We start from the raw sequence: 12,822 nt of genomic DNA, 5'->3' as shown, positions 1-12,822 counted from the left end.
GAGGGGTGAATCGCATCTGCATCGCCTCTCCAATATGATAATTACTCCGTGCCGAGAATTCTGACGGAGCCTGGCCGCTCTCTCTAGCTGGGATCAGCAATGCATGCGAGCTACAGCTCCTGTTCTGCCGTTCATTGAAGTTCGTCACTTGTGTGTAACCGCTGCCTCACAGCCGCCCCACTTTAATTCCCCAATCGCCACCAGACCTCGCAATCGCCGCCCAACCTTCAAAGTCCGCTCAACTATCTCACACCTCCGTGCCAACCAACACATTATTCCCTTGACTTGACGACAGTACACGATACAGCTTAATTTCTTTCTCTTTGTGAGATATATTCCTCTCAGAGTAGCGCGTTGCTCTTGACGACTCCCTCAATTGTCGAATACTTTGATTCCGTCTCGAATTCCCCTGCAAGAATCTCCTACAAAGTGCCCACCAGATAACGCACTTCACCCCAACGCCATTACGCGCATTAGAACGACCCCTCACGATAGCAGCGTTAGGCCTAGCCTACTATATTATTGTGCATCTTCACTATTTCAGGCAGAAGCCAATTCCTCCCATGATTTATTCACCATCTTGCCGCCAATAGCCCTCCGTTGTCCGGTTACGGCCAGCATCGACATCTATCAACCTGGGCTGCTGATCCAACATCACCATGAACGACCCTTCATCCCCGCCTCGGCGCCAGGATTTGTTCCCGTCAATACTCGACGACCGTTCCAAACCTGCTCCTCAACAAACCGATGCCGCTCCTGCGATTTGCCGAATATGTCGCGGTGAGGGAACCTCAGCCGAGCCCCTGTTCTACCCTTGCAAGTGTAGCGGCAGCATCAAATATGTTCACCAGGACTGTTTGATGGAATGGCTTTCACATTCGCAAAAGAAGTACTGCGAGCTTTGCAAGACTTCTTTCCGCTTCACCAAATTATACGCGCCGGACATGCCGCAGTCTCTCCCGGTACACATATTCCTAGAGCACATGGCAAAATACTTTGTGCGCAACGTGTTGCTGTGGCTTCGCGCCGTGGTTACCATCAGCGTATGGGTGTGCTGGCTACCCTATTTCATGCGACATGTTTGGACCTCCATGTTTTGGGTTAGCCATGAGGGTTTTGGTCCTGGACCGTTCTCATTAGCCTTCTCTGAGCCAACCCGTAGCACCAGGCCTACTAGGCCCGCGCCTACATGTGCCGCAAGTCCTCCGTATCCATTCAACATCGCCGCCGACCCGATCGATAACACCACCATTGCTGGCAAAATCACGTTCCTAAACAGCACGGTCGGCTCTTTACCACAGACCCTGCTGAGCGATGTTGGCTTTCTGAGAAACCTCACTCGCAATGCTACCGTAAACCGCTCGGTGATCGCGGTCATTGAAGGTCAGATCATCACCGTCCTAGTTATTGTGTGCTTTATTCTGGTTATTCTGGTCCGCGATTATGTCGTTCAACAACAGCCAGAAATCAATATGCGAGCCGCTTTTGCCGACCAAGAAAACAACCCACCGGCCCCTGCCCAGCAGCCAGTTGACCCAGAGGTACATGATGACAATGACACCCCAGAGTTTGACGGAACAGACTCTGATGGCGAGACTCTGGATGCTGGAGTAGAGGCTCCTGGGCCACTTGGGCTCGACAATGGGCGTGACATCGACAATGGAGAATCAGCGCTGTCCTATACAGACATAGCTACGCGCAACGCCACGGAACCCGATCGAATGGTTCTTGAATTAGCCGCAGACTCACAAGAGTCTTCAGCACAGGATGAAGCAGCTGCGGGCTCAGATAATAGAGCCAGTGTCATCGACTACCTACGAGTATATCGCCGGGCTGGTGGCAATTTGGAAAAGATTTTGCAGATCGTTGAAGAGGAAGATCTGGAGGACAAGCTTGGCTATTGGGTCGATGTTACCCGACGTTCCATGAGGGAACGAGAAACAGCCTCACAAGACATATCAGGTCCTTCCACTTCCCAAGAGCCCGTCCAATCCTTGCCGCCATTTTCTCCGGCTCTAGATTTAAACAAGCCCAATGATTGGGGTCAGCCTTTGCCGCCAGGAGATGAACAGGAAGCTAGGCAAGGAAACTCCAAGGGTAAAGAGAGGGAATGGTTACCGATATCCCCAGACTTGTCGCCTGGCCATATGGCGCCGGACTACGACGTCGCCTCTGGCCCATCTAGGCCCCGAGCTCGATCCGATGGCCCCGAGCCCAGTAACATGACAAATCCGTTGGCGAATAACAGTTGGACTTTTGACAGCCTTCCTGCTGCAAATGAGGTTGTCCCGGAATTGATGCCGGAACCCCACACGCCAGAAGCGCAAGCTACAGCGCAAGCTCCAAGTGACAACGCAGGGATGAGGCGCCGCACTGTCATTCCTGACAGTCCCCCGCACTCCTCTCATGGCGATGATGTTGCATCAATCGATCATGGTAGCGATATCACACACGTCGTTCCAGACGAGCCAGTTGCCCCTGTGCCGGCGCAGAGAGGATTCGTCGGTCGTATCGCTAACTTCATGTGGGGCGATCTTGACCAGCGGCAGGACATCGAGGAGGCAGAAGAACAAGAGCCCGCAGCCAATGGTGTTGCTGCTGGTGCTGCTGGTGACGATGGGGCAGATGACCCATGGGTTGATGTTCCTATTGCTGGACCGGCAGAGGCCAACGTGGATCCAAATGCTGGCGAAGTCGATGCCGCCGCTGCCGCTGCAGGGATGGATGCTGAGGCTATGGAAGATCTTGAGGATTTCGAAGGGGTAATGGAGCTTTTGGGCATGCGTGGTCCCATTGCAGGGCTGTTCCAAAACGCCATCTTCTGCGTTGTTCTCGTCACGATGACCATATTTGCCTGCGTTTGCATCCCTTATAATATAGGGCGCGCTTCCGTTTTGACCATTTCCAATCCAATCCTTCTTATTCGAATGCTCATGGGTCTTTCCAAGGTAATTCAAGACGCAGCGATGATGATTGGTGGATTTGGCGCTTGGTGTGCACTGAACATTGTCGACATGTTCACAAGCATTATTGGAGGCGCCATGGGTGCGCACATTGTGTCTGCCAGAAAGGCATCTTGGGGACTATGGACTGGAACCGGGGCCAGAGTTGTGGAATATGGTCTCATGATAGAGTTTCCTTTGTTTACCCCTAAAGTGCAACATTTTTCAGCAGTCAGCCACGAGGCTTTGAACGCCCTTAAAGAGAATATTGGTTGGGTCCTTGGCCAGGTCGACAGTGGCCTCAAGGCTCTTGCCGAACCCGACTATACCGCTCTGATTGACGGACGGTTTGTCGCCGCGACTTCAACCACGATTCAGTCTTTTGTTTCCACTCTTACTGGTGTGGCCTCCTTGTTGTCAGATCCAAGCTCCTGGATAATCGATCTAGGTGAAGTTACCACGGAGGCCCCGCTGGATCCTAGCCTCGCATACTGGTCAGGTCTGGATCGATTCTGGGCAATTCTCATCGGATATCTGACCGTCTTTGCTGTTGGCGCGTTATACCTGAAACGAGACAGCCCATTTTCGCGAGGCGCCGTGATGCAAGCTTGGGAAGCGGGAGTTATCGACAGCCTTCACCAGGCAAGCGGCATTATGAAAGTCATTCTCATCATCAGCATCGAAATGCTCGTTTTCCCCCTGTATTGCGGCCTCTTGCTGGATGGTGCTTTGCTTCCGCTCTTTGAGGACACAACCTTCAACTCTCGCATCCTATTTACGTGCAACTACCCCTTGACTTCAATCTTTGTTCATTGGTTTGTGGGAACTGGTTACATGTTTCATTTTGCTCTTTTTGTCTCCATGTGCCGCAAGATTATGCGGCCAGGTGTGCTGTGTAAGTCAATGGAAGTTTGATTATATGCTATTGACTGGAATGGGACACTAACCAGCTTTGACGTAGACTTTATTAGAGACCCAGACGATCCCGAGTTCCACCCTGTCCGGGATGTATTAGAACGAAATCTGACAACCCAGCTACGCAAGATTCTCTTTTCAGCTTTCGTGTACGGCGCGTTGGTCATCGTCTGCCTCGGCGGCGTGGTCTGGGGCCTCTATTACACGATGCCTGGCGTCTTGCCTATCCACTATTCATCCAACGAACCGGTTTTGGAGTTCCCCGTGGATCTTTTATTTTACAACTTCCTAATGCCGCTGGCTGTCAAGTTCTTCAAGCCTAGTGATGGATTGCACGCCATGTACACCTGGTGGTTCCGAAAGTGCGCCCGCGGCCTTCGCTTGACATATTTCTTGTTTGGCGAGCGACGCATCGATGAAGAAGGCATTCTTCAGCTTAGCCCCGAGCTGAAGGGTCAAGTTCCACCACACAAGTCATTGCTCCTTGAGCTTGATGAGAACAACGCCGTCATACCCAAGACTTGGAGAGACACATTCGAGGGCGGGGATGCTAAACCGAATCCATCCATATCGAAGGGAGACATGAGAGAGATGAGACACAAAAAGATTCATCTTGTTAAGACGGGTCAACTCGAGAGGAGCGGCAGATTTGTCCGTGCTCCGGCATCTGACAGAGTCAAGATTCCCAAGGGTCAACAAGTCTTCCTTAAAGTCTCCGAACGCAACCGCCGAAAGGACGGTAAATCAGACGATGACATGTATGCATCCACCCAGTACCAACTCGTATACGTGCCACCAAGCTTCCGCGCCCGGTTATTCTTATTCATCCTTTTCATCTGGCTATTTGCCGCCGTCACTGGAGTTGGCTTCACTATCGCACCGTTGGTGCTTGGCAGGGCTATGTTTAAGATGCTGATTCCAGCCCACATTCGCACCAACGATATTTACGCATTCAGTATCGGCATCTATGTTTTAGGGTCACTAGCCTATGCAGTCTTTCGCCTGGGTCATCTTACCGCCAGATTACGAGATTGGACAAGCAAAATCGGCAACAAACTTGCGAATGGAAACAGCGGTCGCCGTGTCATCAGCGGGTTGGCGCGCGGTGCTAAACTGTTCTACGCCTACTTCTTCCTACTGATTGTGTTCCCCTTGCTAGTATCAACATTAATGGAGCTATATTTCAGTATTCCCCTACATACCTACATGAATCCACCCTGGCAACAGAACGAAACAACCACGGCAAACCAAGGCGGAGAGGCCGGGCGTCATACTATACGCGTTATTCAATCGTGGACGCTGGGACTTCTCTACCTAAAGCTTGCAACTAGAATGATTACATCACTCTTTCCGGACAGTCGTGCTGCAATAGCAGTATCATCTGTCATGCGACGAGGCTACCTAAAGCCGGATGTCGACATCTTTACAAGAGCATTTGTTATCCCCGGAGTCGCCTTATCTATACTCGCAATATTTGGTCCTCCTACAACCGCATATCTTCTAATCCATTTCGGCATGCTCTCGCCCTCGCAACTCACGGGCGCAGTAGCCGATAGGGCCAATGCATCCTTGGTATTCAGATACTCGTACCCAGTGGCTGCAGTGTCGGCCGTCATGGTCAGATATGCTGTTGGGCTGACGAGAGTGTTCAATCGATGGACAGGAGGAGTTCGAGACGAGGCATACTTGATTGGAGAAAGGCTACACAATTTCGGGGCCGCAACAGCAGGGTCCAGAAAGGCTAGGAAAGCATGGGGCGCTGCCGGTGGGGGAAGACTTTGAAATTTTACTTGGAAGGCCTTGATTTTTCTCCATGTACGGAGTACATGTGATATGATGAGAAGGCAGCGTTGGTACGGTCGCACGTCCGTATGAGAGTTGGCGGGCAAGATAGCACAGCGAAGACGAAGTGTTTTATAGCATTATTCCAAAATTCCAAGATTACGAAATGATATATATGAAACGAGTGAAGTCGGAGCTCTTGTGAGTGAGGGTTTAGGCTGCATCCTTTGCGCTACCCTGTACATATCGTGAAAGTAGTGTTTTGCACGACACGACTATCTGCTACCAATAGGCATTAACCAGACACCTACATAGGTAGGTACTAGATGTAAATGTTGCCAGAGGCCTATTATAGAAGCCGTAGCTGCCGCTACCTCGTATGGCCCTGACAATGGCTATTGGGGGGGATTGCATCTCCACGGCCCAAATGTACATGAATGGGGTGGGTTTGCTACAACGTGTGGAGTTGGGAATGTATCGGTTTCATCGTAGGGTTGCAATGTCAAAATCGGCCTCAACTTAGACCTCCCGATAGTCAAGATTGTGTCTTTGACAGCCGGGCGTGTCGAGCAACCGCAAGTGTCGTCCACAGGCAGAACGACTAAGACAGAATCCAAAAAGTTTATGCGCTTTAAGGTGGCTGCAAGAGTTCATGCACAGTGCCGTATTCGAGCGTACATACAATGATGCAGTGCACATCTGTGCTCCTGGCACACGGTCCGCCGTGCAACTTTGCAATATGAAGGATAAAGGGACCCTGCCCAGGGTCAAGCATCCCCAGTCCAGAGACAAATGAGGAGCAACGCGTGTCCGAGGTTTGCTCCCTGTTTGTCGGGTCTGGAACCCAACGAGGGTCGGGTGTCTCACGGAACAGCGATCAATCTTGCCACCTGCGCCATCCGCATGCTTTATTTTTTATTTTTAAGAATCAGCATCAAGCAGAGATAATACGGAGCTATCCAGAGTGAGCTCAGATCAGAGTTCGCGCACACATGAACACTCTTACATGTGACCCAGAGGGGCCGGAAAAGCAGCGGTGGTACTTGCCTGCCATATTTTTAGGTGCTGTTGCCCATGACGCCGAGCGCTAAGCCTAAGCGGGTCAAGCGGTTGCTCAGGCAAGGTCTCCTGGGGCAAGTGCCTCCCCCCCGAGGTCGCGCAAGGCCCGCCGCGGGAAAGGGCCAAGGCTGGTCATTGGGCCATTTGGGTCAACATGGAGGGTCAACATTGAATCATTAAGTTGACATGGCAGCAAGGCCACCCAACAGTCACAAGGGTCGCAGGCCAAAACACAACCACGTCCACCGCATCGCTCCGGCTGGCGGCCTGCCACTTCGACAACCCAAGGTAAGGCAGATAGACATAGGTAAGTCCTACTGCTGGCTGGGAATAGCCGCGAAATCGACGCGTGCACAGCTCCAGCAAGAAGACATAGACGGGGAGTTTTTATTTTTCCATTTCGATTTCGTCTCCTTGTCTCGTCTCCGCCGTCCACAGTGTCGGGCACCGCATCCGGGACAAAGGGGAAATCCAGAGCAGCCAACACCCTCCCCTCCCCTCCTTGGAGGAACAACCTGTAAGTTCAATGTTTGTGGCAGTCACAACGCGCGCGCGAGCAAGCTAACAGTGCGCTCAGCAATATTCTTTATTTTAATTTCCTATGCGACCTTTTGTTGTTGCTCTTTCATTGTTCAACCGCGCCTCGGTTTATCGCGAAAGCCACACCGCATCCACGCCCGCCAGCAACTGCCAGGCAATACAAGTTTCTTTTGTCAACGACCTTTGCACACCAAAATCAGAAAAAACACGTTCAAAAAAACCACTCGTAATTAATCTGTTTGCCAAAAATACAAAGGGGAACATCAATCACCAAAGCAGCGGCGAGTCGCATGCCCCAACCTCGAAGGATCCCTGGCTCGGCATCATCACTCCCATAAACATCACGGCACACCATGGCCGAGCCTCCTTCATCGCCTCCCAGCGAGGCAGCCACGGCTGAGGATGCCCTCACCTGGTATAAATCGCAGTACGAAATGCTGGAATCGGAGCTTGCCGAGTTTCGGGAGTCAAGCCGTGAGCTTGAACAGGAACTAGAGAAGGACATCGAGCGAGCAGAGAAGCAGGAGCGAGCTCTGCAGGAGAAGGTTGAAACCTTGGGGTTCGAAGTCGAAGAGTGGAAGGTAGGAGGGCTTTATGCCTGATCCAATGGCGCTGGGCCGCCGTGTGTAGAGGAGATTTATTGCTAACATGCTGGCGCAGAGGAAATATAAGGAGTCCAAGAGTGAGGCTAGCGCTGCGCAAAACTCTCTGGAAAAGGAAATTACCACTCTTCGAGATTCGAACCGATCGCTGCAGTTGAAGCTGAGGGATGTCGAGGTGGCCAATGACGATTTTGAGCGCCAAGCTCGCAACACTACTTCTTCTTTGGAAGACATGGAGTCCAAATACAACCAGGCTATTGAGCGGGGAGTCATGATGGAGGAGGAGATTAAATCCGGCGAGCAGGAACGAGAAAATCTACGAATCGAATCGCAACGGCTTCGAGAAGAGCTCGCCGAGCTCAAGATAGAGGCGGAACTCATGCAGGACAAGATCAAGAAGCACGAAGCCCGGCATCTGTCTACCATCTCGACCGACCTCTCTGTCATGGGATCACCGACGTTCGACAAGAACACCGAGGGTTCTCCCAACTCGACTGCCAGTTCGCCGCTTATCACCACGCCGCCCGAGACCAAGTCCCTCCCTGCGGTCGAATCGCTCTCCCAGGTACACGAGCCCCCGTCGCCGCCAATGTCCGATGCGTCAGCACCCACCGCTAACGGAACTCCGGCTGCCAAGGCTGGTGGTACGCTTCCTCGCAAGTCTCGATTACCATCTTTGGATCACAGCGCGACTCCCAAGCCACGTGGAAAGCCTGCGGTGGCACGACAAGGTGGTCGTATCTCGGGAGGGCCTTCGAGTCTTCGTACACCGGCTCCGCGATCTACGACCGTGCCCGGCTCGTCGAAGCATAAGATTCCTGCGTCTAACTCGCTCTCACATATTCGATCACTTACTGCTCAGATGCAGCGTCTCGAAGCTAGAGTGCACTCTGCAAGGTCCAAGCTACCAGCCCCTACACAAACACCGCCACGTGCGTCACCCAGACCAATGGCCAACGGTTCCAGCGTTCCGTCAACGGTTACGATCCGCTCTCGGAAGCGAACAACGGGGTCATGTGCATCGTCTCTTGCAGGCGACGAAACTACACCAACCAACTTTCGTTCATCGACGTCATCGCGACCTAGCCATGTCCCCAGACTTAGCACGACGGGAGTCAGCAGGTTGTCCTTTGGGCCATTACCAAATAGAGGACCAGAATCCGATGCCAGTCACAGCCGCCCAAACTCTCGAGCAAGCGTATCGTCATATGCGAGACCCTCTTCACGAACCGACATGATACCGCCACCCCGTCCCATGTCACGATCATCTCTAACAGGAGCACGCACACCTCTGGGTCGACCAAGATCATCTCTGAGCGGATCAGTGCACGGGCACTCCCAAAGCATGAGCCGCATAGAAATGGAAGAGGATTACGAAGGCGAGTTCCGCACTCCTAGCCGGCGCGGCACCTACTCCAAGGTTGAGATGGAAGGGGCTGTTAGCGGCATCCCAGTTCCTGGGACCTCAATCCCCACGCCCGGCACAAGACGACAGAGCGGCAGTGGTCCCGGCGGCAGACGGACGAGTACAGGGGTTGGCACTGCGCGACCTGGCACATCGAGTAGTAGAAGACTGAGCGACTTGGGCGAGACGTATTAGACGACAACCAGGCCCAGGTTTTTAGCCAGGCGCCATAATCAGATTAATACCGGGTTGTGTGTGGGTGGAGTGTTGGCGCCAATGCTCAAGAGTCAAGCACACTCCTACGATTCTTTTTGAGACGAACTCGTTTACGACATACGATGAGACAAAGCGATTCTAGTTGAAGGCGATGCTTTTTGTTAATTACGATGATTATGACCTCTCTTCAAGCACATAGTTTCTGGGTTTTAGCATATTTGCTGTTGCACCATAGATTGTGCCGACAATGCGATGAATTATTCCCCGAGGGACTTGGCAGTTGGAGAATGATTGTTGGGTGAGCGATGCTATTGAGGAGGCTGGTCGACGGAGATTCATTAGTCCACGGGGTAACATGTATGTACTTGGGTCAAGAATGAGGTCTGCCGCTCTGGGGGGGAAATGATACCTGGATTCTTTGGGGGTGGATTTTGTTCTTGAAGTTGAGGATAGGAATAGATGGATGGTATTGATACGTCCTGTGTCGTTGGCTGCTAACCCGTGAACTGTGTTGCCTATTTTGCGTTGCCGAGCCTAGTAGGCTATATTTTGCTCGAGAGGAGACGTATATGTCGAGTGGACGGTGTTGTGAGTGAGACGATGTTTTGGTATGGTACCAGTTGGGCCTGTATCGTCGTCGACATCCACTGTCATGTCCATACGCCACACTTGTACTTGAACATTGCTGTGGAACTAGTAGCTGCTTTTGAGATTCTATTCTATTTACGGAGTATCCTTGTTTATATTTCGGCGCCAGTCCATCTCCGCTGAATCCCTCCGTGTCGCAGGCGGACAGCCGCACCGACTAGGGCACGGTGACGCGCAGGTTCGGATGACGTACGGATTTTGGGGGGGGATGTGATTGGGTGAGCGGTGCGCCGTGGTCAGCTTACGTACTTGCTGTCATCACGGGAATGTTGGGGGTGGTGGCACCGGGTCTGTGCTGACATGTCTACAGTGAGCATCGAAGGAATGGAGATAGGGGGAAGTTGATGGGTGTGAGAGCGACAAAAAAGAAGAAGAAAAATTTGCAGGCATTGGTGTGGAGGGTGGGTGGGTGCTCAACAATTGGGGGACGGAGCCTCTCGGATCCGTGGCGACGGTTGGCCGGGTGTGGCCGAATTGGGGCATGCATAATCCGGTTTATGGCCACGCTGTACGGAGTACTGCGAGTACTAGTTTGAAGATTGTTTGTTACTTGGACGGTGGCATAAAGGGTGCTTTTGTACGGAGTACGGAGTATTGTAAAACAACCATACTTAATACTCGAGAACGGTGTGGCTGCGGGGGTAGAAAGAGGACTGTCTGCTTGTCTGCCATGCATGCTTATTATCTGCGGCGTTTCTCGCGGTATTTCTCAAACTCCGAGGGGTTTTTTTCTTGCCCTGAGATGATGCGGCTTTGACAAGGGAAAGCAACCTCGCCTGGTGCAAGTCGAGGCTCGAAAGTTATTTGAGGCACGTCGTGTGCTTTTGCATTGGGCCTTCTACGGTTATACATATATAGGTCTATGTAGCTTGCTTGCCCTGGAGCGGCTGCATAGCCTGTACTGTGTTGTCGATGAAGCTGTGTGTTTGTTTGCGGGCAGAAACCGTTCGTGTGCGTGTGAGTGTGCTTGCGGTGCAGCTTGAGAGACGCACGTTTCGCGGGCGGATCGAATTGATACTGGGACACCCAGAGTCAGTTGAACCGGTGCGTGTAGGATACTGTACGTTTTCAACGCGAATCCCCATCTCCGAAAGGCAGGGCGAATCCGTCTCAAGGCGGCATTTGGCTGCCGTGCGTGTGGCGGCGGGTTGGTAGTTATTAAGTGGTCCATGTTGGTTGGGGCCACGAAATGTCAGGGGGGTTGCTGAGGAACTCAGCCTGTGTTCCGCATCATCTGTCGTCATGGTTGCTGACACTGTACATATGCCTCTCTTGGTGTCTGCGGCTCTGCTTTGCGAGTGAGTGTTGGTATCTGCAAGTCGTTGCTTCTGTTGAAGTCAATCCAGTAGGGTGAATGAGATCGAGGCAAAGAAACAGAACCCAAGAAACGTCTCGGATCCTGCCAAAGTCCACACCCTTCCATCGTGTACCCGGCAGGGGGGTTACGTTGTTGCATCCCGGTGCCTTCTCCAAAGGAGCACATTTACCGACCCGACGAGGAGGGACAAATGCTGAATGCTTACCATAGCGAAATCCATCAAGTACTGCATGCAATTTAGGCCGGTTTGCCATGTGAGAGACCGGGTCCCGAACGTCGCAGTCAGCTTTGCGTAAGGGCCACCCCGTACGGAGTCCCTAGACCGACAGGGCATCTCGGTGGCGTCTTCCGTCATGCCTCCTCCTGGGCAGCCATGTTGATGATTCGGAGTAATATTTCAATACATAGACCGGGACTCCCTCAAACCAATGTGACCTTTGTTTCTTTGGGTTTCGATCTTTGCTTGAATGTCCGATTTGCCCTGCCTCCCATTCCACAGGCCGTGACGATAGGATTATTCGTCTGCGACGCTGGTGACAAAACAACCCACGACTAACGGACTCGTCAATGGCCAAGTATCGGTAGACCGACCCGACCAACTCCCCGGGTAAGTGACTTGACTGCTGTCGTGCTGGCTTGGGCGCTGTTTCGCCGCAGCCGCAACCCCAACCCATGGCTGTCATTCCAAGCGTCGGGTTGAAGTGGCTCCACGTCGGTAAATTGTGGTGAAGGGGCTGTGCTGTTTCTCACAGTGTCTATGACAACGCGACAGGAGGCGCTGGCCGATGGCCAGTGGCATTGGGCGGGTGTGATGGATTGATGGAAGAACATTGAATGCAAACGTTCATGGCGTGCCCCATTTTTTGTGTCGAGCACCTGAGGACTCCAGGGCCAACATCGACATCAATGTTGAGTCGAGTTTAGCCTAGCGGTGGTGCTCCTCCAAACATTGAACCGTGCAGACAGACCTGAGAAGCACTTGGCCCCCCCCACCCCAGCATTGGCCAGCGGCCCCCCAGCACCAACCACACCCAAGTCTCACTAAACCAAAGACGTTCCCAAGCTAATTGATCCATTGAGTCTTTGGCCCCAACAGATTGACGACCGCATCGGCAAGCGCAAAAAAGCTCCCCGTTGTCCCGACTTCTGCACCACCGTTGCTCGAGCTCCAGATTGACCTCCACCGATTCAGCTTCGCCTCAATCTTACCTCTTCCTTTTTCTTTTCTTTCTCATTTCGACGCTATCTGCTGGTATTTCCCCCTCTGCTTCCTCTTCCAGAAAGCCAAAAGCCGCGGGTTTTAATCTTTTGACCATTCTTGTTAGTTGTTCCGTCTCGAAGCTCCTCCTCCTCGAGATCGAATAATACTTGGCCGGATTGACCTAATTGGCACCT

The 12,822-nt window shown here is 52.4% G+C and overlaps 2 protein-coding genes across 2 annotated transcripts; both read left to right on the top strand.

The window, feature by feature from the left end:
* Positions 1-659: 659 nt before the first annotated feature.
* On the top strand, positions 660-5,639 carry doa10 (ERAD-associated E3 ubiquitin-protein ligase; the record flags this gene model as incomplete). The annotated part of the gene is made up of 2 exons (XM_014693403.1): positions 660-3,837; positions 3,904-5,639. The coding sequence occupies 2 exons, from the start codon at positions 660-662 to the stop codon at positions 5,637-5,639; spliced, it is 4,914 nt and encodes a 1,637-aa protein (XP_014548889.1).
* Positions 5,640-7,591: 1,952 nt separating this feature from the next.
* Positions 7,592-9,440, top strand: NDE1 (Nuclear distribution protein nudE 1; the record flags this gene model as incomplete). The annotated part of the gene is made up of 2 exons (XM_014693404.1): positions 7,592-7,819; positions 7,899-9,440. The coding sequence occupies 2 exons, from the start codon at positions 7,592-7,594 to the stop codon at positions 9,438-9,440; spliced, it is 1,770 nt and encodes a 589-aa protein (XP_014548890.1).
* Between the last annotated feature and the right edge of the window lie 3,382 nt (positions 9,441-12,822).

This window comes from Metarhizium brunneum, chromosome 1 (genome assembly GCF_013426205.1).
Source record: "Metarhizium brunneum chromosome 1, complete sequence".
NCBI classification, from domain to species: Eukaryota; Fungi; Ascomycota; class Sordariomycetes; order Hypocreales; family Clavicipitaceae; genus Metarhizium; species Metarhizium brunneum.
The sequence above is the reverse complement of the archived record's forward strand: the minus strand, read 5'-3'. Positions and strand labels throughout refer to the sequence as shown.